General features: G+C 46.6%; 1 protein-coding gene across 1 annotated transcript; it reads left to right on the forward strand.

The window, feature by feature from the left end:
• The first annotated feature begins 1,866 nt into the window (after positions 1-1,866).
• Positions 1,867-26,334, forward strand: gatad2b (GATA zinc finger domain containing 2B). Its single transcript, XM_084696580.1, has 11 exons — positions 1,867-2,017; positions 17,392-17,772; positions 18,163-18,292; positions 18,639-18,770; positions 19,436-19,564; positions 19,994-20,164; positions 20,600-20,975; positions 21,092-21,294; positions 21,919-22,029; positions 22,367-22,574; positions 22,746-26,334. The coding sequence occupies exons 2-11, from the start codon at positions 17,393-17,395 to the stop codon at positions 22,880-22,882; spliced, it is 1,977 nt and encodes a 658-aa protein (XP_084552706.1). The 5' UTR covers positions 1,867-2,017; position 17,392; the 3' UTR covers positions 22,883-26,334.
• Positions 26,335-26,650: the final 316 nt, after the last annotated feature.

The raw sequence follows: 26,650 nt of genomic DNA on the forward strand, positions 1-26,650 counted from the left end.
CATAGTTCTGTGTATTTCTGAATCTGAGCATGTGTGTGTGTTTGTGTGTGTGAAGATGGGTGGAGTTAAAGGGTGAGGTATGGAGAGAAACCACCACTCAAGGGAGTATATTTTCTGTCTAGTAGTAGGAAGTAGTAGTTGTGACATCCTGTCTTTGTGGGTTATTTTTGGATAGTGGAAGGAACAATTCAAATGCCTCTGATTATGTTTTGTGTCTTCGGTCTTTGAAATTAGGATACAAAACATTTTCAATATTTCTGCTATTGAAACTATTACGTCTTAGGATATAGTAGTATGTGCGGATGGTGAAATTGTGGTTCTTTTCACAGAAGGAACAGTAATATTTGTGAAACTAAATAATCTATATTTACTTAAGTTTTTGCAGAGCCACCATATCTTAAACCGGAAAGTTCAAATTGCATCTACTGAGTGCAGCTATTCTTACTTAATGCGAGTAAGCAAGGCACACTATGTCAGACAAGAGGAAATGAAAATAATTGACATTGTCACATTGTCAACTGTAAATTAATTGATTTTTTTCTTAAGTGCATTGTCATTGCCACGTACTTGAAATGCTGTGCAATACGAAGTTAAAAATGTCTGTTGTTTCTTTCCACCCGCTAGGGGGCTCTGTTTCCTCTGTGGGCAAACATTATAATGGTTATTTAACAATGAATTTTGACAAAATTATTATCATACAATTCAGATCTCTTAGCACTTGTGCGTAAATGCTTTTTACAAAATAGGTAAGGATGGGTAAATACAAAACTCCATTACTTGATCGCAGGTCACCGCAGCTGTTTATTGACATAAGACGTTAACGAATAGAGTTCATTACCAAGAACGGTATTTGACGGCAGATTATCCTACAGACAACACAATAGCACACTTGAATAAACTTGATGCACTTCACGTGCAATCACGAGGACGTGGAATGAGTTATTGGAGCATCAGGCTACTTGTGTGAGAATGCAGCCTGGTCACACACATTCTCTCTGGCCACAAGAAGTTTAATACAATAATGTAAGCTACTATCATGTTCATTATTCATAGCATTTAGCCAGGCTTGTAAAATAATTGGGATAATTCGTGTCATGAGTTCTAAAATCCTGATATTTACTCAATTTAGTGTTAGAATTGAGATGCAAAAACAAACAATGGTCTAAGTGGGTCATCGAGACAAAAGACAATCTTATTGTTGGAGAATGCAGACATTATTGATCACGTATCGTTCAATCATTCATGACCATACTTGACCTAAATTGCTGTCTTAAGAATTTTATCCTATGCTAATATGATGTATAATCAAATGCCTAAGACTGTTAAGCAAAATTGCTCCTTGGTATAAAGGCTACCGTAAAAAATATATAGCTTAAGTCAAAACATGACAATCGGAAAAGTGCTGCTATTTAATTATTGCATTATTTACGTCTTTCTAACACAATTCTTTACGCATGGCTTTTACGCATAAGATTTATAGGCTCGTATCAAACGGTTGAATAGCCAAAAAAAAAAAATCTAGGCTATAGCCGAACCCAAACCAGAATAAACTACTAAAGGTGATCAAAATCGAAATATGTGAGAATGTAAGATCATATTAATTTCGAAATCAGCCGTGGGAAAGGCATTGTTCCTCTGCTGTGGATGACCATCGCCAAAAGGAGTTAATATGGCTGTCCACTATTTATCTGTCAATGTAGCTTACTTGCCTTGTGCTGTCGACACGGCGCGCATAACAACCCATTTAGTTCCCATCATTTTAGAGCTTCTTGTCCCCTCCCCTCCAGACACAGACAACAACACACACCTTAATAGGGGCGCGTCTCCGACTCAGCCGCCGACCAATAACCCGCCTGTCTGGGCTGAGACCAAGGGGATGAGCGCTTGTCGAGGCCCAATCAGCGCTTTTGTGTTGCCTGCCGGTGCCGGGACTGGTCGTGAGGAGCTACTGCAGCGCTTTAGGATCGTAAAGTGAACCCGGGAGCTCGAGGAACCTGAAGGGGTAGAGGCGAGTCAGGTGAGTCCGAGGATATGGATGAGGCCTATTAAAAAATCGGTAGTAATTTTGAAATTACAGCGGCGGGATTTAGATTCAATGGGATGGCGGACCGAACCCTCAGAGTTGTTAAGTTAAATCCGTCCAAGGTTATCAGGGTGGCAGGATAAATAGTTTAAAGTAAGACAATGACAAAGCTATGATTTATATATTGATGCAAGCTGATTTGCTAGCGATCAAGAGCTATGGGTTCAAAGTGGTTAATCAAATTTGAAAGGTCTGGAATCCTTGTGGATCACTTGTGGATACAATATAGAATATCCTGCTGTGTGTTACTGATAACATTTTGTTAACATGAAAGTTAAGGAAATATGAATAACGCGCTGTAGTGTTAAGGTTGTAGCTAATATCTGAAATCCGGTTCATTGTTTCATCTCGAGTCTCTAGGGGTTAACTCAGATTGGCGGAGAAAGCCCTGCGTGAGCTTGTATATGTGCGAGCTGGCTACAGTAACGGTGCTTGGGCACACGGGCGAATCCGCTCAAATGTGTCCAATCGTCCACCCTTTTAAAGACCCTTTGTAAAAAGTACAAGCATGTTTATGACAAAAAGGTTGTAGTAATTGTGGCTGTACGAGTGAAAGTCGTGGCTTCTCTTGAACCATTTGGAGGACACGGAGAGTCGGCTAGTGTGCACTGTAGCTGATGGCTGTACAATTAGAAAAAAATAAAAAAAATCCGAAAATGCATCAGCCATTTACGTAAGAGAGGACGTTCTCTCAACTAGTTCCATATGCACGCAAATGGCTGCCTGACGCCTGACATTCGAGGACCATAATTAATTCTAATGTGGGTAGCCTGCATTGATTGTAAGCCTCCATGGTGGTTCTAGTGATAGTAGATTTGCAGAGACGGATCAATAGTTAATATGGGCCGACTGTTATTCTCGGTATGGCAGACACCTCAGTAGACAGTGCCTGATAGCCTTAATGAGATTGGAAGTTTTTGATTCTTTCATACTTGTTTGATCACCCCTTAGTTGGTGATTCTATCTGTATCTTGAATTAGCATTTTTTCAATAAATGTTGGGATTGGGTTCCATGCTTGTCAAAAATACCTGACTTGCTGATATATTGTCATTGTAAGATATTTGATAGCGATCTTATCTGTTAATCAATCTCTCCTAAAATAAACAACCCACCTACAAAGTATCTGGTGTGAAGTAGTTCTACACAGTTTACACTATCAGCAGGAGGTACAGTTTCAGGTTCAAAGTAGAGGCTATAGTTACAGTTCTCTAAAAGTTCCAACTGTTGGTCCAGCGCTTCTATTTTAAGGTTTCATTGCCAAAAAACACTCATGGTGTTGGAACATGAGCTTAAAAAAGGCAATATCTGCCTAGATTAAACAACTTTCTCCTCCAAACCTCACAGATTCAGACAGTACAAGACCAACCCCACCCCCCGCTATAACACTGTAAAAATATGTCTAACTCTATGAATGACTGTCTGCAGTGACTATGAATGGGGGTCCCTGGTGTTGGAACTGTGTGAATGAACTGCATTGCCCTTTCAGTGCTGGATAGAAGGAAAGCCTTGGTCATATCTCCCACTTTCAGCAAGCTTCCCCTCCAAGTACACGACTTTATGGCCAAACCACTCTGGTGGCTTCCAAGCAAATAACTCCCCCCCAATTCCTCAAAAGACCTTGTGATAATGTGGTCTACATAACAATATGATTGACAGCATGGATTCATATTATTCATATTAAGTCAATCTTGGGGATCAATCCAATACCTTTCAAAGTTTTTCAGGGCTCCATATTTGTCATTAATTGATCCTTTCCCCCTCTTAAACACAATCGATGAGCTTCAGCACACAGGCATTGCCTGGGAAGGGATTTCACAGCGGACGCACACTTTAATTTCCATGGTGCGGTGCCACCTTATCACTTGTAGCTGCCTGGAGTGGCAAACCCCACAAGACCCCTGTCACTCATCATCCTGCGTGTCTGAAAAAACCCTGTGCCAGGATGCAACCTCAATAAACCTCCCAATCCATTTCCATTATGTATGAGATTTGTTCCACAAAGGCAGGTCCCACTATCGTCATGATCCTCTTGTGTGGATGGGTTTGGTTTCTGCGCTGTAGGTGCAGCATCTGGTGCAGGTTTTGTCAGTTGTGGTCCTGGGTTATGGGGCACTTATGTAGATGCATCTAGAAGGACCCGTTAGGGTTAGTGTACTGATCTTACAAGGCCTCCTTGCCTTGTAGTACTGTAACCACATTTCCAAATTGGTTCTATACAAAGGCTATGTAGTGCACCCAGCATTTTACTCCCAACACACTAACTGGTCAGGGAGCCAGACCTGAGCCATTATTCATGATCATTTTGTTATATTGATGTCAAAACATGTGTAGGATGCTGTTTGCAGAGTTCTCTGCTGAGTGCAACCACATGTATTCCCCATTTCTTCCCATCATCAGTATCCTATAAAAATGTACTTTCACTTACTGGTCTATACCTACTTGAAATTAAGACATAAACGCATTCTGTATGAGGACAGATAAATCAGTATAATTAGCTCTTAATCGGGAAAATGAAGTTTGTTTAAGAATCCGCCCAAGTGAATACCCTATGAGTGGGAGTCTTGTCTGCAACTCACGTGGTGCTAATTGATATGTGTGATGTTAATGAATGCGTGTGAAGTGTAGCGATAAACAAGGGATTCATCTCGAATAGTAATGTGTCTAAGAGGAAACATGAGTGAGTAAAATGCATCCCCGCATCTCCAATTATTCTCAGACATATCTGTTCTAGAATATGTTACCAGCAGTACCTCTGTAGACCCATACTCCGGTTGTGCGCATTACGGCCAACTAGACCGGAGATAATTGCAGAATGTAAGGTTTTAGGTTTACGTTCCCACTAAAGTACAGCATATGAAAGGTCAGCGCAGCCTGGGACAATGAATGCTTTCACTGTCCGCATCAGGAACACAACTAACCTGAAGGTAACTTGCCTCACTGATGTTAACCTATTTGCACAAAAGCTTGTGTCATGGATTAACCCTTTATCTTAAACGGGGCCGTCAGATGTGTCGTCAGAAGCAAATCTTGGCTCAAAAGGAGAGTCCCAAGGATGGCAAAATATATAACTATATCGATATAGATAGATAAAAAAATGTTACATTGAACTTCACCCACTGATCCAATGAAATATAGCACTGCCATGTTTTGCCATCCTTGGGATATTTCATATAGCACTGCCGTGTGTGTGTGTGTGTGTGTGTGTGTGTGTGTGTGTGTGTGTGTGTGTGTGTGTGTGTGTGTGTGTGTGTATGTATATATATATACACACACAATTTCAGCCTGTATTTGATATAAGAAGGAAACTCTAACATTCCCTCATGTTACTAGGCACGTTACTCAGGTATCACAATTATCCTAATGGTTTAAATTTATTGAGGACAGAATGTTTACAGATCACCTGATTGCCCCTGGAATCTTTTTTTTCTTCTTTTCACTGCCTACAGACATGGAGAGTATTAATTGAATTCATTAGCAGCCGAAGACTTAATTGGTTCATAAATGGATAAAGTGAACCTGGCTGGTGTGTATTTGGTGTTGCGGCCTTGTTAACACCTGAATGGGGAGGCTGTGTTCTGTGGGCTTCACGCAAGGCTGATTAAACCCCACGCAGAAACAATCAGCCCAGATGAATGGCTCCCTGTGAAGTTTAATTAGAGGGCCTCCCCAATGTTTCAGCTCGATAAGCCACAGCGGGAAACGCCACAGAGCACAGCCCAAGACGACAACAGCAGCGTCTGAGGACGACGCACGCTTGCGGAGCTGTAGGATTGGATAGACACAGCACATAGCCGCCGAGCATCGACAGTTTCCTGGCTGACATATTGCTCCCGTCACACAAAGAGAGGCCCTATTAAATGTGGCGTTTCTTCTCGTCGCCTTGTGTACAACCCCCTGGGTCTGAATGCCACCACATTCTCCTGAGGTGAACCTCACGTTGTTGTGTGAGGGACCGTGAAGGTTAAAGGCATCGAGCACCTTGGTTGCTTAATTGGCACTTTTTGATTTGGAAGAGTAACTTTGCATCCCAGTCAGCAGCCCCCAGGTGCCCATGTCTTTGTCTTCCTCTGTTGCTTTCTCAACATCCTGTCAGTTCTATTTGAACTGACAAAGAAAGGAAAGAATGTCCTGCAAGAATCCGGACAAGACTTTTGATTAAAAGGAATGAAAAGGGATTGTTGAGGAAGTAAAATAGAAAAGAAAAGTTTTTTTTTTTCCTTTTTTTTTTTCTTCCCCTTCTTCATCTTGTATACATTGAGGCTTAACCGGAAGGTAGATAATCCAAATGGACCTCTGCATTGGTCAATCCTCTATGGACTAGGTCCACAGGTTGTCATAGAGATGCCCTACAAAAAGTATATTTCTTAACGAGTCGTGACTCATGTTCAGCCACAATCCGCCATCTATCATTGGACCCCCCCCCCGGATCACCTTAAACCTTTTAATAGAGAGTGCATCCTGGCAGGGCTTTGGTCTGCTCACCTCTTATGACCTCTTTTGTCCTATCTTGAACCCAGCTTCAGTGTATCCTCCGATCCGTTTCAAACCACCTGGGTTTTGTGTTCCCAAGGGAGAATGTCCTGTCATCTGGGGATGTGTGTCACCCAAACGGTGTCCCTGCAGACCACACAGCGTTTGAGCCTGCTGCTGTTGGAAACCATAGAGACTGAACTCCCAGCATGGTCACATAGAAAACCTAGAACAACAAAAGAAGCAAAGCAATCGAAACGTACATTGCGCTGTGAACCGGTCTTATTCGGGGTTGGGTTTACGAGGTGTAAGGTTTGTGTTATTCGAAAACGCGAAGATCCCATTTGGATGGTTAATCAACTGTCGCATGAGTCATCAGATTTATAATTTTTTAATTGGGACTCGCACACCCTCTGCGTAAGCAGAACGCCATCTAAGAACAGTGGGGTAAAAACGGTTCTTTTGTAGTTTTGCAGGAGATCTGCTCCCTTCACCTGGGCTCCTGCTCCGGTGGTTCCCCCCCCTCACCCCCCCCCTCCCCACGCTCCAGCATGTGAGCATGTGTATGCACTGGAACAGATTGCTGTTTGGTCCCTTGAGATCGTTCCTCATCCAAGTCCTTAAAGGCAAGAGTCTCCCGTCCGTCATGAAAGAAACCACGGCTGCCTGCTCCAAAAGGAAGCCTTTGTGTCCGCAGGTCTCTGTGTTCGTTGGTGCAGTAGCGTTGTCAGCCCAGAGGGCCACAGCCCTATGATGAGCTAGATGGATTCAGGTTCTTTTATGTTTTTCCCTTTTCTTTTTTTTTTGGTCTTTGCCCTTCTTCTGATGTGACTTCACCTGCATTATTATTTTTTAAATGTCTTAATTTGTGTGTGTGTGTGTGTGTGTGTATGTGTGCAGGCTACATGGTCATTACTCTAAGGTGGAGATGGGTGTCTTTACTGATGTTATCTACACTTGATAAAGCATCCTCTCTCTTAACAGGACTAGTCGTGCAATTCAAGGGTTAGTACCCATGGGGATTAGTATGGGTAACATCTGTCATATTGTGTTTGTCCCAAAATGCATGTGTGTGTGTGTGTCCCTTGTTGTGTGTGTTTGCAGTAGCTGTGTTCGACGTCATTACTCCATTCCCCTGTTTTCTGTTCTTTCATTTTGTGCAGGACATTGATACCCTCGCTGCCCTATTCCACCCCATTTTAAAATCTCCCTGCTACCTCAGTCTCTCCAGATGGCTCAAGTTCCAGAGTTTTCTTTTCCTTTTTTTTTTTTTTTTTGTTTAAACAACGTATGCCCCACCCTGTGGTCTGAAATTCTGCAATGAGCCTTTTTGTCAAGGTGCCAGGTTTTAGAATCAGCGTCTCACAAGAAGTAGATTTTCCTCTTTTCTGCCCCGAAAGCACAGGGGCTTCTTGCCCCTCCCCCACCCCCTCCCTCTCCCTTTCTCGCCCTCTCTCCTCTTGCTCCCTCCCTCCCAGTGTTCGTGTGACGTCCTGACCACTAACGGCTACATATTAAGAGATAATTCCATACCCTGAGGTTACAAACCGGCTTAGACTGGCTTTCTTGCATTTTGACTGAGCCGGGTACCCTTGTTAAAAAAAGAGAAAGACAGAGAGAGAACACAATTGTGACTGCTTTTTTAAAGGGCTAGGAGATTCATTTACTTCCGACTGACGTGAAGTCATGGTACTGTCTGTCCTCGTCTGATAAGTGAACATGCATACCGACAAATGTCAATTCAGAGTGTAATCGTAAATGGATTCATCTGAATTAATCGTTCACAATGATTCATTAAGGAAAGGTCACATGGTGTGTGTGTGTGTGTGTGTGGGGGGGGGGGGGGTAATTAATTAGTAACTTCCCATTTCATGCATATGCTTGCAGAGAAACATTCGTAGTTCACACCTGTAGTTGACAGGACATTTGGTCGACTTTACTCTTTACCCTGTCCAAAGGTATCAGTGATGTGGTGTCTTTCAAAGCTTGATTGCAGGAACACGGCTTGAAAGGAACCAGCATGCATCAATGCTTTTTAAGAAAGAGAAAAGCACTGGATAGCATCTCTGCTGACCGTCCCCATGAAGCTGTATTTTGGTGTGGATTTGACTCACTGTCTCTCAGCTCTGAACCTCAGTCGAACTTCAATCATCTCCTATACCACACACATTGACATGAGTAGTAAGTGAGAAATGTGTATGTGTCTTGGGCTACGATACGGCTTTGGCGCCCAATGGCAGCGGTGGCGAGTGCAGACAGCGTAAGAGGCGTTGATCTGAAACCCTGGTGAAGCCTCGTCCTCCCCCTCCGCTCGCTCCGCCCCGGTCCCTCAAGGCCGCTGTCCAAGTCTACCATGTCAGTCAGCTCCTCGGGGTTTGCATTTTTCGCTCCACTCTTTGTCTTCAACTTCACACGCTCCCACCCCCTCGACACACACACACACACACACACTTTCCTCCCCTTTGCCCCCCTACCAATGCCCACCTCCCTCCCCCTATCTCCCCTGCCTCCGCCCCAACCACCCCTCCCTCGGGCGACAGCAGAACAGGAATTGATTAGTGGCACGGCTTAAAAATAGACGGGTCGGTTGTCATGGCAACGACCACAATGAGCTGTTGTCTTGTTTAATGAAGACCAGGGGTTTGAACGTGTTGTGGCTATGCAGTAGGATACAGTGCTCGTGTTAAGGTGTCTTACGGATGTGTGGGTGTGTTCGCTTCAAGTAAGTGTGTGTGTGTGTGTGTGTGGTTGTGTATTGAGATGCTTGCTTGTTGATGCTTTGGAGACTGACTTGCTGTGTTGCAGTCCAGCTCTTGATAGGCTTACCCAACCCTAGGGTCGACACAAACTGAAAACAAAAATCTGAAGTGGGATGATGCTACGCGTCCATCCCCATATCGCAGCAGCAAGACTCACTATTGGCTCAGAACTTACCATCCTGTTACCCATAACTCCTGAGCAGTTCAAGCCAACCAATTACAACTCTGTTGCCATGGGCGCCATCCGCCTAATTGGCCTCATTAGTGTCAGAAACTAGCCGTATGCAAATTCTGGTCATATTCCCAGCAGCTCCTCCATCTGAGTAATATACAGCAGGTCTGCCAGTGTGTGGGTTGATCAGGATGTAGGTCCAATTAGTAAATTAACCAATGAGCTTAGCTGTTGCCCTTGTGCCCAGACCTCCCATTTGCATTCTCAAATTGCTGTGCAATGTTTTTTGTGTTCCCAGACATCTTCAGCTGTATTTAAACCACAGTAATGGGAATGACCTCACATTACCTTTCTATCAACTGAAAAAGTAGAAAGGCTGTTGTGTAACGTCAATCTGTATTTATTAGGAATAGATACCTAATTTTAAATGATGCTTCCTTCGCTGCTAAGGAGTATGACAGTGATTTTCTTATCTCAGATATAAAGACTACCTCTGCAGTCAAAGCATTCGAAATATGGTTACGGAATTTAGCCCCATGCCATTTCATGTTGGCTGTAAAAGTAGTGGTGTGGTGTTTTAGACTTCTCGCTCGAAACGTATTCTTCATGATAACAGTTGATGTTGGCAAAGAAAGGAACACATGTTTGGTGTTTTAAATCAAATTGGTCCGGCTCAACCCTTTTGATATTATCACTGACAAATAATGGCCTCCTCTAGCCATAAGCTATATACGGTACTTTCTCGTATGATGGATGCATCATCTGCAAATTCGATTAAAATAAAGAGATTTTATCGTGCACAAACCCAGACAACAGAAGTGGGATCCTTGCGTCCCCATTGGCTGTGCATCCTCTTTAGTTTGGTCACCTGCTACACGTCTCTTACGGCGTTCTAAACACACACCCGGCATGAGATCATGAAAGCAGTGTCTGTTGGAGGAACGTCCATGTGCCTTCAGGGATGTGACAGTCTTCCTGGTGCGTCGTTGCCTGTGAACGCCCGCTCACACCCTCAGCCCCGCAGGACGACTCGACTTATATCATCGGGTTGGTGATGCTGTGTGTGGGATCTTCCAGCGGGGTTACGAAACTCTTGGAAATCTGGATTTTGTCCCCTTCGTGCGGAGAGTTGGTCCTGATGGGAGAGAACTCAGAAGCCCTGGAATTGAAACTAAGTTTGGCGATTGTCAAGGTCACGAATGACCTGTGGAAGTCAGAGGTTTCTGATAGCCAAGGTCCAGGACGTCATTCTGCCACAAACCAAACATAATTTGACAAAAATGTACATCTTACGTTTCGCTGAGGTGCATAAGTCATCACACTATTCATACATTTGTATTTGGCACAACCGTATCAGTGTCTACTGTCACCTTATCCTCCTGTGAAACTTGAGATTGGGCGCCCATTTATGGCCAAGCAAACTCACTGCAAGTCCCTCACACTTGTCTGAGAGATCAGAAATGCACACATTGCGTGTAGTGTTCTGTATAAAGAGGGTCAAGTTCTCGAGCAAGTCTCTGATCCTACATTTGAAGTCTTGCATTGTCTTCTGTGGACATAGTACATGATGAAATGGCTGTGTACATTGAATCAATCACTTTAGTGAGCAAACAGATGACGGTAAAATGGAAGCCCTAACATTTGTAGCACAGACAAGGCCAGTGGGAGAGTGGGATCTGATATGTTCCAGAACTATTCTGAACCCAGCAGGCGCTTCGTATCCCCAGACAATGCTCACCCCGTCTGAACCCTTGACCAGCCTTGGCTGTAGGAAGTCCAATCTGGGTCACTGCCTGACTCGATAATGCCAACCCCAAAGAACATTCTTGACCTGTATGGTGGGAATGATAATGACCAATGATATTTGTGGGGTGAAAGAGGGGAATTGATTCAATTGATCGCGTAGGCACCCCACAAGGGTGAGCGTTCACCAAGGTTATGAAAAGGCGGCCATTTTGTGGCCGCAACATTGGTTTGACACCAGCTGCGGTGAGGAGGAAAAGGATGAATTGAGCCAATAGAGCTGGTGGCTCGTAAGAGGAGCTGGGTGAGTAGACACACAGATTTGGGGGTTTGGCCAGGATGGCGGGATGGAGACGAAGGGCATGGCTCACGGGGCATCCCCCTGCTCCGCTGCGATAAGCCGGACACCACCACATCTCGAGTCGTAAAGAAAAACGAAAAACATTTTAAAACTGGAAACGTTAGTTCCATGTGAAGTCGAGTCAAGGAGCAGACCCTTATTTTGTCAACGTCTTGTGGTGCTGTTGAGGTCCAGGTCTCCAGTCCTTCTGGTAAAAGCACGCGGTTGGTGTCTCCACTGTAAGGCCGGGTGGTGCAGAGTGGTGGGTTGCATCAGCCAAATGAATTGTCATGACGCAGATCATGCGTGAAATGAGCTGCAGATTCCAGCGTGTGGTTGCAAATGGTCTTATTACTATTCCCCCCCCCCCCAATCCCTCCACCCCTACCTTCTGGCATTTGTCCTGTGTGGTAAACTATCTCAAACTGTTTCGTCCGGATCAAAGGGAGGGCTTTGATGGTCTGTATGCATGTACATGAAGGCATCTGTGGTAGGCGATTTTCTGGTTATTGTTTTTGGGGAGGGTTAGGGGGTGCAAAGGAAGAGGAGGACATTTTTGCGTGTGCTCTGATGTGATCGACAGGCAGCCGTGGCGTGCTCATAAAGAAAATGGTGTGTGGGTGGGGGGATGGGCAGAAGGGGAATTAAGGGTTGGCATTATGACAGGGTAGCGTGTCAGGAGAGGGCTGCCGTCCTTTTCCTGCTCTCTCGATCTCTTCCCCCCCCCCCCCCTCTACCCCTCCCCCTTCCTTCCTCACCCCCAACCCTCACGCCACACATAGCCACACGCACACACGATAGCGCATAGTCGTATGCACGCATATACACGTTACCGTTACTGTCACAAATTCACTTTTTACGCCAAACCGGAGCCATATAAATGCCTCGATGGAAAAATAAAAATAAAAAATGAAGCCGTCAGCTGTCAGTACCTTAAAGGGGCCCCAGAAAAGCGTGTGTTTATTTTTACATCGAGGGAGGGGAAAAAAAGAGGCATACTTTTTTTGGGAATGGGGGGAGGGGTACAGGAGGTGGGAGGGGTCGTTTATGCACTTCTTTGTGGTGTGGCACAGCTGTAGTAGAATGCCGGAGAAGGGGAGGAGCGGTGGGGGAGCGACGGAGCGACGGGGGGCTTACAAAAGACCGTCTTATGCTGGCATGGCCTCTTAAATCTCAGTGGTGTTTTTTGGGGGGGTGGGGTGGGGGGTCAGAGGCCCCCCTTTTCTTGCCCCCTCGTCCCTCACTGTCCCTTGGATCCCAACGCTACTTGTAACAATTTCCAATCCGAGTGTGTCTGGGTGTAGGGCAGCATTGCTGTGGGATCCCTGAGTATCAACGGTGGCATGATGTTCGGAACTCTGCCCAGGGTGGGTGAGGAGGGGGGTGGGTGGGTGGGTGGGGGCGGGGTCTGGTTGAGGGGAAATAGTGATTTAAGTTTAAGTAGGATAAGGCAGTATTCCCCCCCCTTCCCTACACCTTTATTTCTCTCTCTCTGGCTTTTTCTGTCTTCTCCCACTCTCAACATCCCTCTCTGTCTCCATGTCCCTGAGCTGCTGCTGTGGTGGCTGGCACAGTGCCCGAAGCCGTGAGTCTGTCATGGAGTGTGCGTGTGCAGATTTCTGTGAAAGGAGGGTTGTGGGTGTGGGTGGGTGGGAGCGAGGGAGGGTGTAGGGAGGAGGGAGGGGGGGGAGGAGGGAGGGGGGGGGGTGTAGGGAGGAGGGAGGGGGGGGGAGGAGGGAGGGGGGGGGGTGTAGGGAGGAGGGAGGGGGGGTGTAGGGAGGAGAGGGCTTGAAGAGAAATAGTCTGGCTTGTGTAGCAGCTGACTGAAACAGTCTTTATATTATGTAAAGGCGGACAGGGTAGCAGTGGGGGGTGGGGTGGGTGTCAGAGGGGAGGAGGAGAAGGGGCGGGGGGGGCGGGTACAGTGACTGACGCGCACCACAGCGCCAGCTCTGATTGGCCGGCCAAGGCCATTGTTGGCTGTGCGCGTGCCCGTGCTCCCTTTTTCTCTCTGGCTCTCATTAGAGGTGGGACGCTTGCCTTGAAGGTTGCAGGGGTGTCTCTTTCTTTTCACGGAACGGAGAGCATGCGCTCGCTGCAGTCATCCCGACGAGACGCAGCAGCGTTTAGAGGCGTGCTTATCTGCAGGGCCGTGGAAGGTTCTCATTGAGGGGTGTTACGTTATCATGGAGATTCTTCAATGTTAACGAGACCGCTCGAGATATTGAGACGATAATATTGAGATGTAGCAAAATGACGGGCTGGAAATAGATTAAAATGTGCCAGCAAGAGTTAGATAATACGAGAGATGAGGGGAAACGATAGAACGACACCACTAGGAATAATCCGTTAATAGGGAAGTGATTAAGCGATAAAGGGGCCAATTAAATCTCTTAGAATTCCAGTAGCGCATGCTCATGCTGCTACATGACATTTATGCCGAGTTAGACGCAAGTCCTACGGGCTTCATTAATTGTCGGTCGGTCACCTCACGTGGTTCAGGTGAGCTGTTTTCTGATGGCTCAGCTTTTACAAAAGTGTGTCGGAAGTGGACACAGAACCACATCACTGTAAAATGATTGCTGAAATATCAAATGTAGTTTTTTTGACAGTGTGGTCAAACTAGAACCATGACATTTGAAGTGTCGAAAGGATGTTGCTTATTCCCAGCTCAATCAAGTTGACTGGAGAAACAGAATAGGATCCCACTGTACAATAAGTAGACTAACTCCACAGACTTGAACCAAACCAGCAAATGTAAACAACACTCGCACCCCAATCATATCCTGGGCATGACCAGCTATGTTACTAGATAATGTACCAAGGAACGTCTGATGATCTGAATTGGTAGAATTCAGTATTGCCAGGTGACATGTTCCTTGCCTTCATAGACCTGTGAAGGTGCTCGAACAGTGTGAAACCGAATTCTGGTGCAAGGAAATGAGATGACACGTATGTGCGGGTGGCGAGGCCCAGAGCCCCGCTGTGAAACAGCCTGTTCTGTTGGGTGGCTCTGCGGTGGCGTGCCGTCAGAGGTCCTCCTCTGGAGGCGGGGCTTCCTGGCCCTTTCATCCCATCAGAAGCATAGACAGCATCTTTGTGCAGTCAGGTACACAACAGACTCCATCGCTCAAACTGACAGAAGACAGCGTTTACAGTCGAGCACCTGCTCGCCATTTCTCCACTTCCAGATGAACCGGGTTCAAGAATATCAGGCGGGAAACAGAACATTGTTCAACCACAAACAGCGTCAGAAAACGGTGCCTAAAAAGGTTCTATTCCGTACCGGCATATGAACCCCTATCTTAGTGGCCTGGCGCGAAGCGCTCCACGACATTCGCGAACAGACTGCTACCTCAAGACTGACTGGCTAACGCTGGATCAAGTGTCTGCGTCCGCCAACTTGAAGAGAACGTCAACATTTAGCGACAGATTCACTTGCAAAGTGCCTTGGGTGTGTTTTGAAGTGAGGCCGCGTCCTCTGCTGGTCTCCAGCCTCGTCCTCTGCTGGTCTCCAGCCTCGTCCTCTGCTGGTCTCCAGCCTCGTCCTCTGCTGGTCTCCAGCCTCGTCCTCTGCTGGTCTCCAGCCTCGTCCTCTGCTGGTCTCCAGCCTCGTCCGACTGTTGGTGCAGTGTGCTCGCAAGCGCATCACCCAGAGGCTCCTCTGTCATCTGTTAAGTGAGAATGAGCTTGGCTGGTCGTGCACATTGTCTCAGCATGGAGAGAGAGAGGGAAGGCTGTTCCTCAGACCACTGCCTTATCGACACTATTAGATCTGCTCTGATGCATTGCAAAGGGGAAACACGTATGCGTCAAATGGGTCTCGAACCAAAGGTTTATTACAGATTCATGTCCCTGCAATACGTCCAAAGGGGAGAACACAGTCAACATATTAACAGCAATGACCTGGTCCTACGATAAAATTAAATACAAAACATTATAAAGGTATGCGCTGTAAAGGTAGGCGCCGGTATTTACATGAACATTTGACACATTTCATCTGTTCCTATGTATCTGGGTCCCTGGTGAGTTAGCTTGTCAAGTAGGGATGCCGTGGCTGTTGTTCAGTTCACGTCTGTGTCATGTCCTGTTTTGACCGTGATATGTTGTGATACGTTTGTCAAGCAGTCTGTGGTGACCTTTTTTTTCTTTCTTCTGTTAACCACAATACATGGCGCCTCTTTTGTTTTTACCTGAGAGGAAAAAGGCTCTGTCTGCAGTGAGACACCATCTCCAGTGGGCTAACCGATGCAGACATTTGCGCACAGCCCCACCTGATAGTAATGCACTTAATCTGAAGCTGGCCATTCGCTCTGACTGGAATACAAATGGATCCAGTTGACGAGCAGTTGCCACAGCAGACAAAAGCCAGTGCTATGTGTGTGTGTGTGTGTGTGTGTGTGTGTGTGTGTGTGTGTGTGTGTGTGTGTGTGTGTGTGTGTGTGTGTGTGTGTGTGTGTGTGTGTGTGTGTGTGTGTGTGTGTGTGTGTGTGTGTGTGTGTGTGTGTGTGTGTGTGTGTGTGTGTGTAGCCAATACCCCCACACCTCGCCCCGGGCCGTGTAACTACCCATCCAAGCGTACCTAACCTAAAGCGACTAGCACAAACACACACACACACACACGGACGACCGTTTAGATGGCCTGTACGTGACACATGGTCAAACCCAGGCTGACACTCGTGTGCACACAATTGAACTGGGGAGGCATGTGACCTCACAGTCATATGTTCCCCACAAACCCAAACATACATCCGGTTGTAGGATCCCAAATCCCAGTCGCGGAGGACTTGAAGGGTCCACAGCAACCTGCTTCAGAAGCCACTAGCTCGGCCGGCCTTGCGCAGATGGAGAAGCTGCTCTTGCATGAATAGAGAGCCTCATGCATAATCCTGCCGTACTCAAGTGTACGACCTATTACTGTGCTGTTATGAGGGCCTTTTTTTGCTTCGTCATTTCCCCATTGAGCTGGCATTTCTGCCAACGGCATCTGATTGGTCCGTCGCTCGGTCGTCCTACCGACTCCAACCAGTCACATGACGGCAGCTGATGTGTTTGGGTTAAGAGTTCCCTGGTTGCCATCCAACCCAAGTCTTCCTCGTTGGTACTAATAGTTGCTATGCACGCACAGTGGAAGCAGGCAGGAATGCTTTCCCCAATTAGGTATCAGTAGGATTACTGCTTCATGTGCTATCGCTGACTCAGTGTTTAACCCACTTTCTGTCAAATGTAGCCTACTTACCCGCCACCGATGCTATTTAGTCATCTTTGTTACAGTTTCTCGGGTCAGTGCTCAGTGACAGTCATCTGATTCAAAGTGACGTCGGCTAATAGGCATGCGCCATTTCACTCAAACGGGGGGATGGGTGTCTGGCAGGAGAACCCCGTTATCGCAGACCCTGGGCTCTCCTGTGTTTTGCGTCCCAAGCCGTGTGTCGCTCAAGGAGGGAATGTGGGCCGCTATCAAGCGGGGGAATGGGAGTGTTATCATGACAGAATGGCTCTGTAGTTAATCATGCGGTGGACGTCCGACAGGCTGGGCTGCTTATCCAAGGCAGTAGGTGGTGAGGATGTGGTGGCGATGACACTATTGCACTCCTCCCGCCTCCGCACGCACGCGCACACACGTGTTACCACAGTCACTTTAGCACGTCAGAAGAAACACAAGGTGTACACGTGAACTCCTAAAACAGCAGGACTTGAGTCATTCAACGTCTACGCGTGGTAATGCGTATCATCCTTAAGCCATGGAAACTTACCATGCCCTTCTCTTCTCTCCCTCCCTCCTCCCCCTCTCTCCTCCCCTCCTCCCCCTCTCTCCTCCAGGATGGAGAGGATGTCTGAGGAGGCTCTGAGGCTCAACCTGCTGAAGCGGGGCCTGGAGGCGTCCGACGAGCGCGAGGAGGCCCTGGCCAAGCGCCTCAAGATGGAGGGCCACGAGGCCATGGAGCGCCTCAAGATGCTGGCGCTGCTCAAGCGCAAGGACCTGGCCGCTCTGGAGGGGGCGGCGGCGGCGGTGGCGGCGGCCGGGGCCCTGGGGGAGGGGAAGGGCCCCGGGGGGAGCCACGGGGGCCATGCGATGGGGCCGGCGTCGGCCTACGAGGAGAAGGTGAACGGGAGCCTGAGGCTGGGGGCCCACGGCGGACCCAGCAAGAACGGGAAGGAGAACATGCTGGATGAGCCTGTGGACATGACCTCCAGGAGATGGTGAGAAGGGAGAGCGCGTCGTCCCCGTCGCCGTTAGCGGTCCTCTTTGTGAGAAGTTATGGACGGTTCACCGTGACACTGAGACGAACCTGCTTTCGAAGGCAGAGCAGAGGTTTAGAAGTCTCTGTGCGTGTGTGCCGTGATTTGCTAAGTTTGCTTGATGTTCGCTTTCGGGGCTGTGTAAACCTTCAATCCTGCTTGGCACAATTACACCAAACATAAAGCCGAACAGAAAGGGAACTAGAGTGTCAACAGATGACCTCCTAGTGACCCGTCATTAAAACAGAAAGTTCCTCATTGACAAACTCCCCCTCTCCCCCTCCCTAAATATAGCTTCCCACCTTTTTGTTTTGCCGCATCACTAACCGCTGATTCCACCCGATATTTCAGTGATATGGACCGCGAGCGACGCACGCCGTCCCCAGACTGCATCATCCTATCGGACAACGAGGCCTCCAGTCCGCGGGGCACGCCTCGCCCCGAGGAGAGGCTGCATCAAGCCAACCTGGAGATGTTCAAGGTGCGACCCGCTCTCATCTGCCACCAGCCTGCCTACACAAGTATCTGCTGTGGGGCAACCAAAGTCTTAACTTAGCCACAATCCTGATAAGACCATGAACAATGTGGAAGTATGTGTGGGTCGATGCGAGGCTTCTATGGACGAGTCGTGTTAGAAGGGACTTGAATAGGAGTTTCTGTCAAATGCGTGAGTTTCGTTCACCTCAGGTGCCATTTAAGCATTTTCCTTGTATTTCTCTGTGGGCCCGAATGCGTGCGGTGTGTGTGTGTGTGTGTGTGTGTGTGTGTGTGTGTGTGTGTGTGTGTGTGTGTGTGTGTGCGCGTGTGTGGGGGGGGTTCTTTTCCAGGGGAAGACTGGCGAGGAGCGTCAGCAGATGATCAAGGCGCTGCGGGAGGAGCTGCGTCTGGAGGAGGCCCGTCTGGTGCTGCTCAAGAAGCTGCGGCAGAGCCAGATCCAGAAGGAGAACGTCGTCCAGAAGGTGAGCTTGGCGCCCGCCCGCGCCCGCGCCCCCGCCCCTGCACCGTCGCTGCCATAACAACCGCCGCGACTCTAACCCGCCGCGGCTCGGTCCCAAGCGCCGGCTGTTTGTTACGCTTCGCGAAGGATGTTACTACCGTACAGGTTAGGCACTGAGGTCATTGCTGTAGTTAACAAGGCCGTGCCAATACAGAAGCTGTAATGGAACGCGTATCATAAGTATACTATGACAGCGATATTGATCAGGATATTGAGCTGTGCCTTTTAGGTTCAACTTCATACAAAGGAAAGGCGGCGCATGTGTTTCAGCCACCTCACCATCAGGGTCATAGCTCCCCACACCCACAGCTCCGGGGTCTGCTCCTGTGATAACGGCGAGATTTAGGCAGACGAAACATCTCAATGTTGCCGAGCAAGAGTAAACACAGAGCAGACCTGAGATACCGTATCAGTTACGGTTACGCGTGTGACCTTCAAGACACATTTGCTGGCTCAGCAATTAGAACGCGATGTCAGCACGGCTGTCGGCGGCGGCGGCGTACGTACCCCGGTGGAACGTCACGGGGGCCGGATCAGCGGCGACCGCTGTGTTGTCATTGGTGGGAGGTTTCCTTTTGTGTTCATGCCTTGTGTCCGAGCCCTGTCTTGCTGTTCCTTCTTGTGCAGGTGCCGGTGGTCCAGAACACCCCCTCGTCCGTGCAGCCCTCCCCCATCCACAGCTCTCAGGGCATGGGCAAGCTCCCTGCACGCCCTGGCCTACACACCCCCGAGCCCCAGAACCTGCGTACCGCACAGGTGTGTGTGTGTGTGTGGTGTGTGTGTGCAGCAGTGTGTGTGTGTGTGTGTGGCGGGGGGGGGGGGGTTGGTTATTGGAAACCACATGGCTCTGGATGAGACGTGGCTGTGGCTGACATTACACGGCAACATCAGATGGGCCGATCTTCTCGTTTTGTGAGCTGTATGCATTCTTTGTCTCAAATACGGCTCAAACTGGCAGTTCTCCGTAGACGAATAAGTCCATGCTGCCATCTAGCGTTCACAAATGGTACTCGCTTGGCCCATTCATAAAGACGGTCTGATGTGGCTGACTGATTCTCTTGATTTGCGTGACTGCATCTCTACCGCCTCGTACATTCCTATGCAAATGTCGTTGTACTCCCGGCGTGCATCTTAACCACGTCTCGCTCTCTCTGGCCGTCCCACCCACCCACCCATCCTCCACAGGGTCACACAGTCATCAGGTCAGGGGCAAACGCCTCCCTGCCTCCGATGATGATGTCGCAGAGAGTCATCGCCCCCAACCCGTCCCAGCTGCAGGGCCAGAGGCTGCCCTCCAAGCCTGGCATGGGCCGCAGCATCTCTGGCAGCATGGGCAACACTGTCAGCTACCAACAGGTACAGAGCCCCAATCCTGCGTTCTTGCTTCCACTTTCAATGCTCCGGTCCCATTCCCGTAACCTGACTCACCAGATGGTCTGTTACACACGACCATCTGGGAAGTCGTCTTTGGAAACTGCTCGGGAAAGGGCAGGCGTAAAAAATGTGTTGGCAGGTGATTGGGTGAACCATCTGTCTTTCGCTATCTATTATGGGATGCCGACCATGCCCGTAGTAAATCTGCCAGTTGAACCTCATAGGATGCTGATTGGTACGAACCACCATGGTTCTGTCCCAAACAATAACTTTGAGCGTGATGGATGCTCCGAGTGGTCGTGATCTCGCAAATCCAGCTGTCTCGCGAGGTTCCCATCCCCCGCCCGTGATGTCGGTGACTCTCGGCCTCCGCCTCTCCCTTGTCCTCATTCTACCCCCTGTGCTAAACCACCCCAGGCCGCCAGCCAGCAGATGGCAGCCTCCCAGCGGTCAGGCTCCTCCGCCATCTACATGAACCTCGCCCACATGCAGGCGGCGGCGGCGGCCGGCGGCGTGGCGGGCGGCGTGGGCCTGGGGGCCAGCGGGGGCGTGGGGGCCGTCAGCCCCTCCACCATGTCCGGCAGCGGCGGAGGCAGCTCCATGGCCGACCAGGCCAGCAGCCAGGCGGCCGCCAAGCTGGCGCTGCGGAAGCAGCTGGAGAAGACGCTGCTGGAGATCCCGCCTCCCAAGCCTCCGGCGCCGCTGCTTCACTTCCTGCCCTCTGCCGCCAACAGCGAGTTCATCTACATGGTGGGCCTGGAGGAGGTAGTCCAGAGTGTCATTGACAGCCAAGGTGAGGTGACCTGGGGGGGAATGGGGGACATCTATAACAAATAAAAACGCTCAAAACACTTGTATCCAATGTGAATACAGCTCAAGCATTAACTTGGCCTTCTTTTCTTGCCTTAGGTAAACTGCGGGGGGCGCTCTCACGCATGGAACCCTTCTTCTGTGCCCAGTGCAGGACTGACTTTACACCCCACTGGAAGCAAGAGAAGGGCGGGCGCATCCTGTGTGAACAGTGCATGACGTCCAATCAGAAAAAGGCTCTGAAGGCCGAACACACCAATAGGCTGAAGAATGCATTTGTCAAAGCCCTGCAACAGGAACAGGTTAGCAATCTCCCTTTTTATATACTAAACATGAACTACGCATCTTCGATTCATTTCTTTTTTTCTAACATTATTTAGGATTATGGCACTAATATACCTTATTATTTTAACATAATAAAATCCTAGGTATAATAGTATTCAATCTGGTACTTACCATGGACATGCTTAATGTATATGCATTTGCTGGTGACCTCTTTTGACAGCTGTTGTAGGCCATGCCCTCATTCTTGCTCTAATTCCCAGAGCTGTCCTATAGAAGTTCCTCATCACTGCTGCTCATCTATTAGACTTTTGTTTCTCTGCATTTTTTGTTGTTTGTGGTTGATTAAGTGTGGAAGTGCTGTCCACTTGTCCTTGCCATTGTGTGTTCACCCACCTTTTACATGGCACTTGGATGGAATAACAAGGTCTATGACAATGTGCATAGACAAGTATTATTTGACGGGTTCTTGTTGTAGATGTCTGCAAACCGTTTGGACCGATGGTTACAATATTGAGCTCCACTGTAGACATTGAGAGTTGTTCATGAATTGTCTGCAAATCATTCTGAACCGGAACGTTCTCCCATGTGTTTTCAGTCCCGTCGGTACCTTAACCCATCCGTTCTCCCTCCTCCCCTGGCAGGAGATTGAGCAGAGGCTGCAGCAGCAGGCTGCCTTGTCCCCCAGCACGGCCCACACGCTCCCCAACGTCAGCAAGGCCGAGACCATGATCCGTCACCATGCCCTGCGTCAGGTACCAAGTACCGCGCTGCAGCTGCGGGGCTAGAGATGGCACACTTCAAAGATCTCATACTTGGGATATATATATTTTCTTTTATTACAGTACATAAACAGTATAAGATATATATATATATATATAAAATATAAATCTAAAATATATATATATATATATATAACAGTTACATATCCTGTAAACATAAAATATATATATCATATATATATATATATATCATATATATATATATATATTATATAACAGTTACATATCCTGTAAACATACATAGGCCTACATTTATACTGCCAACACATGGATACGTGGTAATATCAGCGGTGTCCGTCTCGTCACGCAGGCTCCCCAGCCGCAGGCCTCGCTCCAGCGGGGGCTCTCCAGCTCTGCGCGGGGCGTCCTCTCCAACTTTGCCCAGGCCTCCCAGCTGTCGGTCGCTAGCGGCCTGCTGGGCATGGCGGGGAAGCGCTGTGGCAGCGGAGGAGGCGGGGGCAGCAGTAGCAGCAGCAGAGCCCAGCACGATGGCCGGCGCCAGATCTATAACATCCCTGGTGAGTTTTAGAGCATCAACTGTGGAGGGTCAACCCGGTGGTGTTTGTTTGTGAGGTATGTTCAATACGTGGGTTTGAATCTTGTTGCGGTCTCTTTCCCCTCTCTCTCTTGGCCAATCCCACTCTCTCTCTCTGTCTCTCTCTCTCGGTCTCTTAATCTCTTGCTCTCAGGGTTGAATATTGCCTACCTAAACCCAGGAGCGGTCGGGGCTCACAAGGGCTCCAGTTTAGCGGACCGGCAGCGGGAGTACCTGCTCGACATGATCCCTCCACGCTCCATATCACAGTCCATCTCTGGACAGAAATGAGCCCCCCCCTCCCACCACAATGCCCTTACTCCCCCAAATCCCCACCCTACAAGGACGCCCCTCACCTGCCCTCACAAGAAACCCCCCCCTGACACCCCCTCCCCCATCGCATGCAGTGCCTGTCCGTGTGCCTACCTAATTGACCCGTGAGAACCACACAATCAGCCAGACAGACGACACCGCGCTGTCAGTGCACCGCAAACTTTCTATAGCAAAATTCTCTTCTCGCAGAAATCGTATTGATTAGTGCTACTATTGTTGAAGTTGTTAGTGCTCATCATTATCATTATTATTATTATTATTATGACTACCATTATTGATTCAGTTACTCTTACTATTATGCTTATTGTTATGCTTAGTAGTGTTTCTTTGTTTTTGTTAAGGAGGGGTTACAAAATTGCAGGATTGCTTTAGGTTTGGTTTGATTTTCTTTTAGGGTCTCAACCCTTAATATTCTCCATAAGGGTTCTTTATTATCAGGCTTTTTGAAGTCATCAACTCCTGTAATGGACTGGTTTCTAATGACATTTTTACACAGGAAAGAGACAAACACACTTCTATTACAGAAACATCCAAAAGAACCGGATTGAACTGGTCTAAAACATTTGAGCGGACCAACCACCAGGATGGATCCTAGCTAGATAGTCTAACTTTGTTTGACAGTGTTAATTGAATTTCAACTTGAAGACAGAATTGACACTAGAGTGGATACTTGGGCACTAAGGAGCAGTTAGAAAAGAAAAAAAACTATGAACTAAGCCCAGGAAAGTTCCCTGTTCTACCCAGTGGGACCTGCTGAGACACCGACAGGGCCATGGCCTTGGCTTGCAGAGAGGAGCAAGGAGATTTCTGCCCCTATTGTCCCATCTCGCTACTCAGCACTGACTGCATAATGGGGCCACGAAAGCTGTCCCCAATATCCCCCGTTGCCCCCTCAATGCCTTCGCTTTCAGAGTATGCAGAGACTTGAACCCTTTCTACTCAACTGTTCCTTGTGGTACCATGTTTTAAGAGGGCATGTGAAACTGCCCCTGACCACAGACTGGATAAAAAATTTAGTTTTCATTTCTTTGTTTTAGGGCTTTCTTAAATGACATTTTCTTTTTTGCGGCGTCTCTTGTTGAATTGGCGGCATATCTGAGAGGTACTTGCCCCTGGAGACGATAATGATGGAAATTGCAAAAACAGATGAAGACTATTCAAATATCTATATGGATAATATATAGATGCCTAGCTTGAGAAGAAATGAGATGGACATGGATAATATCTATAATGGGAGAGACATGGATCAATCACCGTGTATAGGCAATGAGTCGCCTCATTCTCGAGGAGCACTTTTTAGTATCAATTAAAAAACAGTTGTTCAAGAGAGAGTTGGGAGAGATATCGATGTAAGATTTTTAAATGTACAAGAAAACATTTCCTATTACAGTAACTGTTTCATGCTTTCAGACGTATCTGTTTTGATGTGATTTATTTTGTTTGTTTTTTTACCCGCATTCACTTTTTTTGACATTTGACAAAAGCATGATTTAATAACCTTGTCAATGTTAACACATCCCTGCTACTTCAAAGCAATGAATGTTCATTTCTTTCATCTTTTTGGTAGTCTCTTATGGAGTCTCTTGAATCTACAGGTTATATTTAAGCAGTGTTCAGTCAATGTGCAGTATTACATCGAGAGACATACCAGAGGAAGTTAGAAGGATATGGTTTAAGGCTAGACGGCTAGCATTGCAGATTTAGTTGTTCATTCAGTTGTTTTCAGCAGTTTTATTGGCTCTAACCACTTCATCTTTTTGTTATGGAATCAATGAAACCTTTTTGGGCTAAAAAATGTAGTTACTTGACTGATGCCTCCTATAGCACATGAGGTACATGTTTTTGGTACTTACGATTGTTGAATCTGGGACACAACTTCTGTGCAGATGTAAAACCAAAGGACTATGGAAAGGTTAATGGAAACTGCAATAATATTGGCACTTAATGTCTACTCACTCACATACTGTACCTTTTGAAGACCCCCAGTCAAATGAACTAGTCTGCTGGTGTGCTAATAGTGTTTTGTCATTGTTTTGCAACCAGAAAAAACAACAACTAAAAAGCAATGTTATAGGACAATGTTGCAGGTAATACAGGTTAAATACTGTAGAATACAGGAAAAAAAATTACGATACTACCTTGGATTGTATTTGCAGGTGCAAATGTGTAATTGATGTAACGTATGTCACCTTATCCACATATATTATTTGATTATTTGCTTCAAAACTGGAATTGTAAATGAAATGAAATCATTTCTCTCTCTTACTCTCTCTTGCAGACTGAGATGCTTATTTGTAACTTCAATTTGTTTAGTTTTTCAAAGTCAACTCTTAGAATTTTCAAATGTCATTTTTTTCTGATGTCAATATTAAGTTAATCTTAAAAGTTATTTTGTTTGTTATGAAGTAAAAAAAATCAAACATATTCAAACAAAATTGTATCGACTAAAAGAAAAATGACACTATTTGCTATGTCAAAAGTAATAATGACTTGTACATAAGCTTTTTTCCTCCCTTGGATTGAAAAAAAAAAAGACATTTAAATGGTTGTATATTGTGTAGAAAAGCAAACAAAAAGCCATGAATATTGTGAAGCTTGTCATTTCGTTTTGTGATCACTGTGTATTATTGTGTAACAAATGTGCAAAATGTATGGGATTATTGTTCTTTACTTTCTTTAAGATGCATTTTTTTACCCATTTTCTTTTCTTTTTTTTCTTTTGTATTTTTTTTAGTGCTTAGTGTCTGCAGGAAAAGTGATCTTTGTTCTGGTGAAAAGTTTGATCTATTCCACAGGTTTACTTTGGTGTTTTTTTGTGAACAAAGGTATTTTTCTGTCTTTTCTTTTTGTTTTGTTACACAAGCCCACCCCTTTCCAAAATGGAAGTGGCATGGATCAAACTACTGTCAGTATTATCCGCATTTCATTGTGAGAGAATTCACTTTTGTATACAAACGGTGGATGCTTTTTCAGCTATAAATTGGGCTGCAGTGCTACCTGCAAGAATGTTCCATTGTATTACATTTTCTTGCACCAGTTGTCAACATGAAAATGGATGGGAAAAGTTCTGCCACCATACATATTTTGATCTTGAAGCAGATGGATCTAAATTAATTATTGCTTGCTGCCTGCTTCAATGAGATTTTAATAATTTGACAATACTGACACTGTCAAAGTTGTTAACCTGCATGGGGTATCAAACCTGACCGGGGGACTGATCACATTTCCTTGCTATACAAATGTATTACGTTGTATTAGTGATATAATTTCCTAATGACATATTAGCTATTGTTGCAAATACAGGAAACATTTTTGAAAGGGTGGGTGGGTAATATAATCGCAATCATTTTCTAAATTTAAAATTGACATGTTGGTTTTTTATTGAATAAACTACAAATCCTCAGATTAAACATTTGCATAATGTCAATATTGTAAATTGAGTTTGTGGAAAAAAATACTCAAGTCTTTAAACTGTATCAATTGAATGAGATATGGGGTAGGAGTGGAAAATATTAAAATTAATATGATAAGAGATTAAATGAAGTCTTTTTTGTTTTGATTTTGTCAATCCTGACCTTTTGCACATGTTCCTTGGTATTTAACTGTCTTAAAAAAAAAAAAAAAAAAAGGATAAGAAAAAAATACTAAATGCTGTTTGAATACTGCCAATTGATTAATAACAATTATGCATTGACTGAAAAAATAAGCTAATTTTTGAGGAAATAA

Source organism: Hypomesus nipponensis, chromosome 4 (genome assembly GCF_054491055.1).
Source record: "Hypomesus nipponensis isolate SF chromosome 4, ASM5449105v1, whole genome shotgun sequence".
In the NCBI taxonomy this organism is placed as follows: Eukaryota; Metazoa; Chordata; class Actinopteri; order Osmeriformes; family Osmeridae; genus Hypomesus; species Hypomesus nipponensis.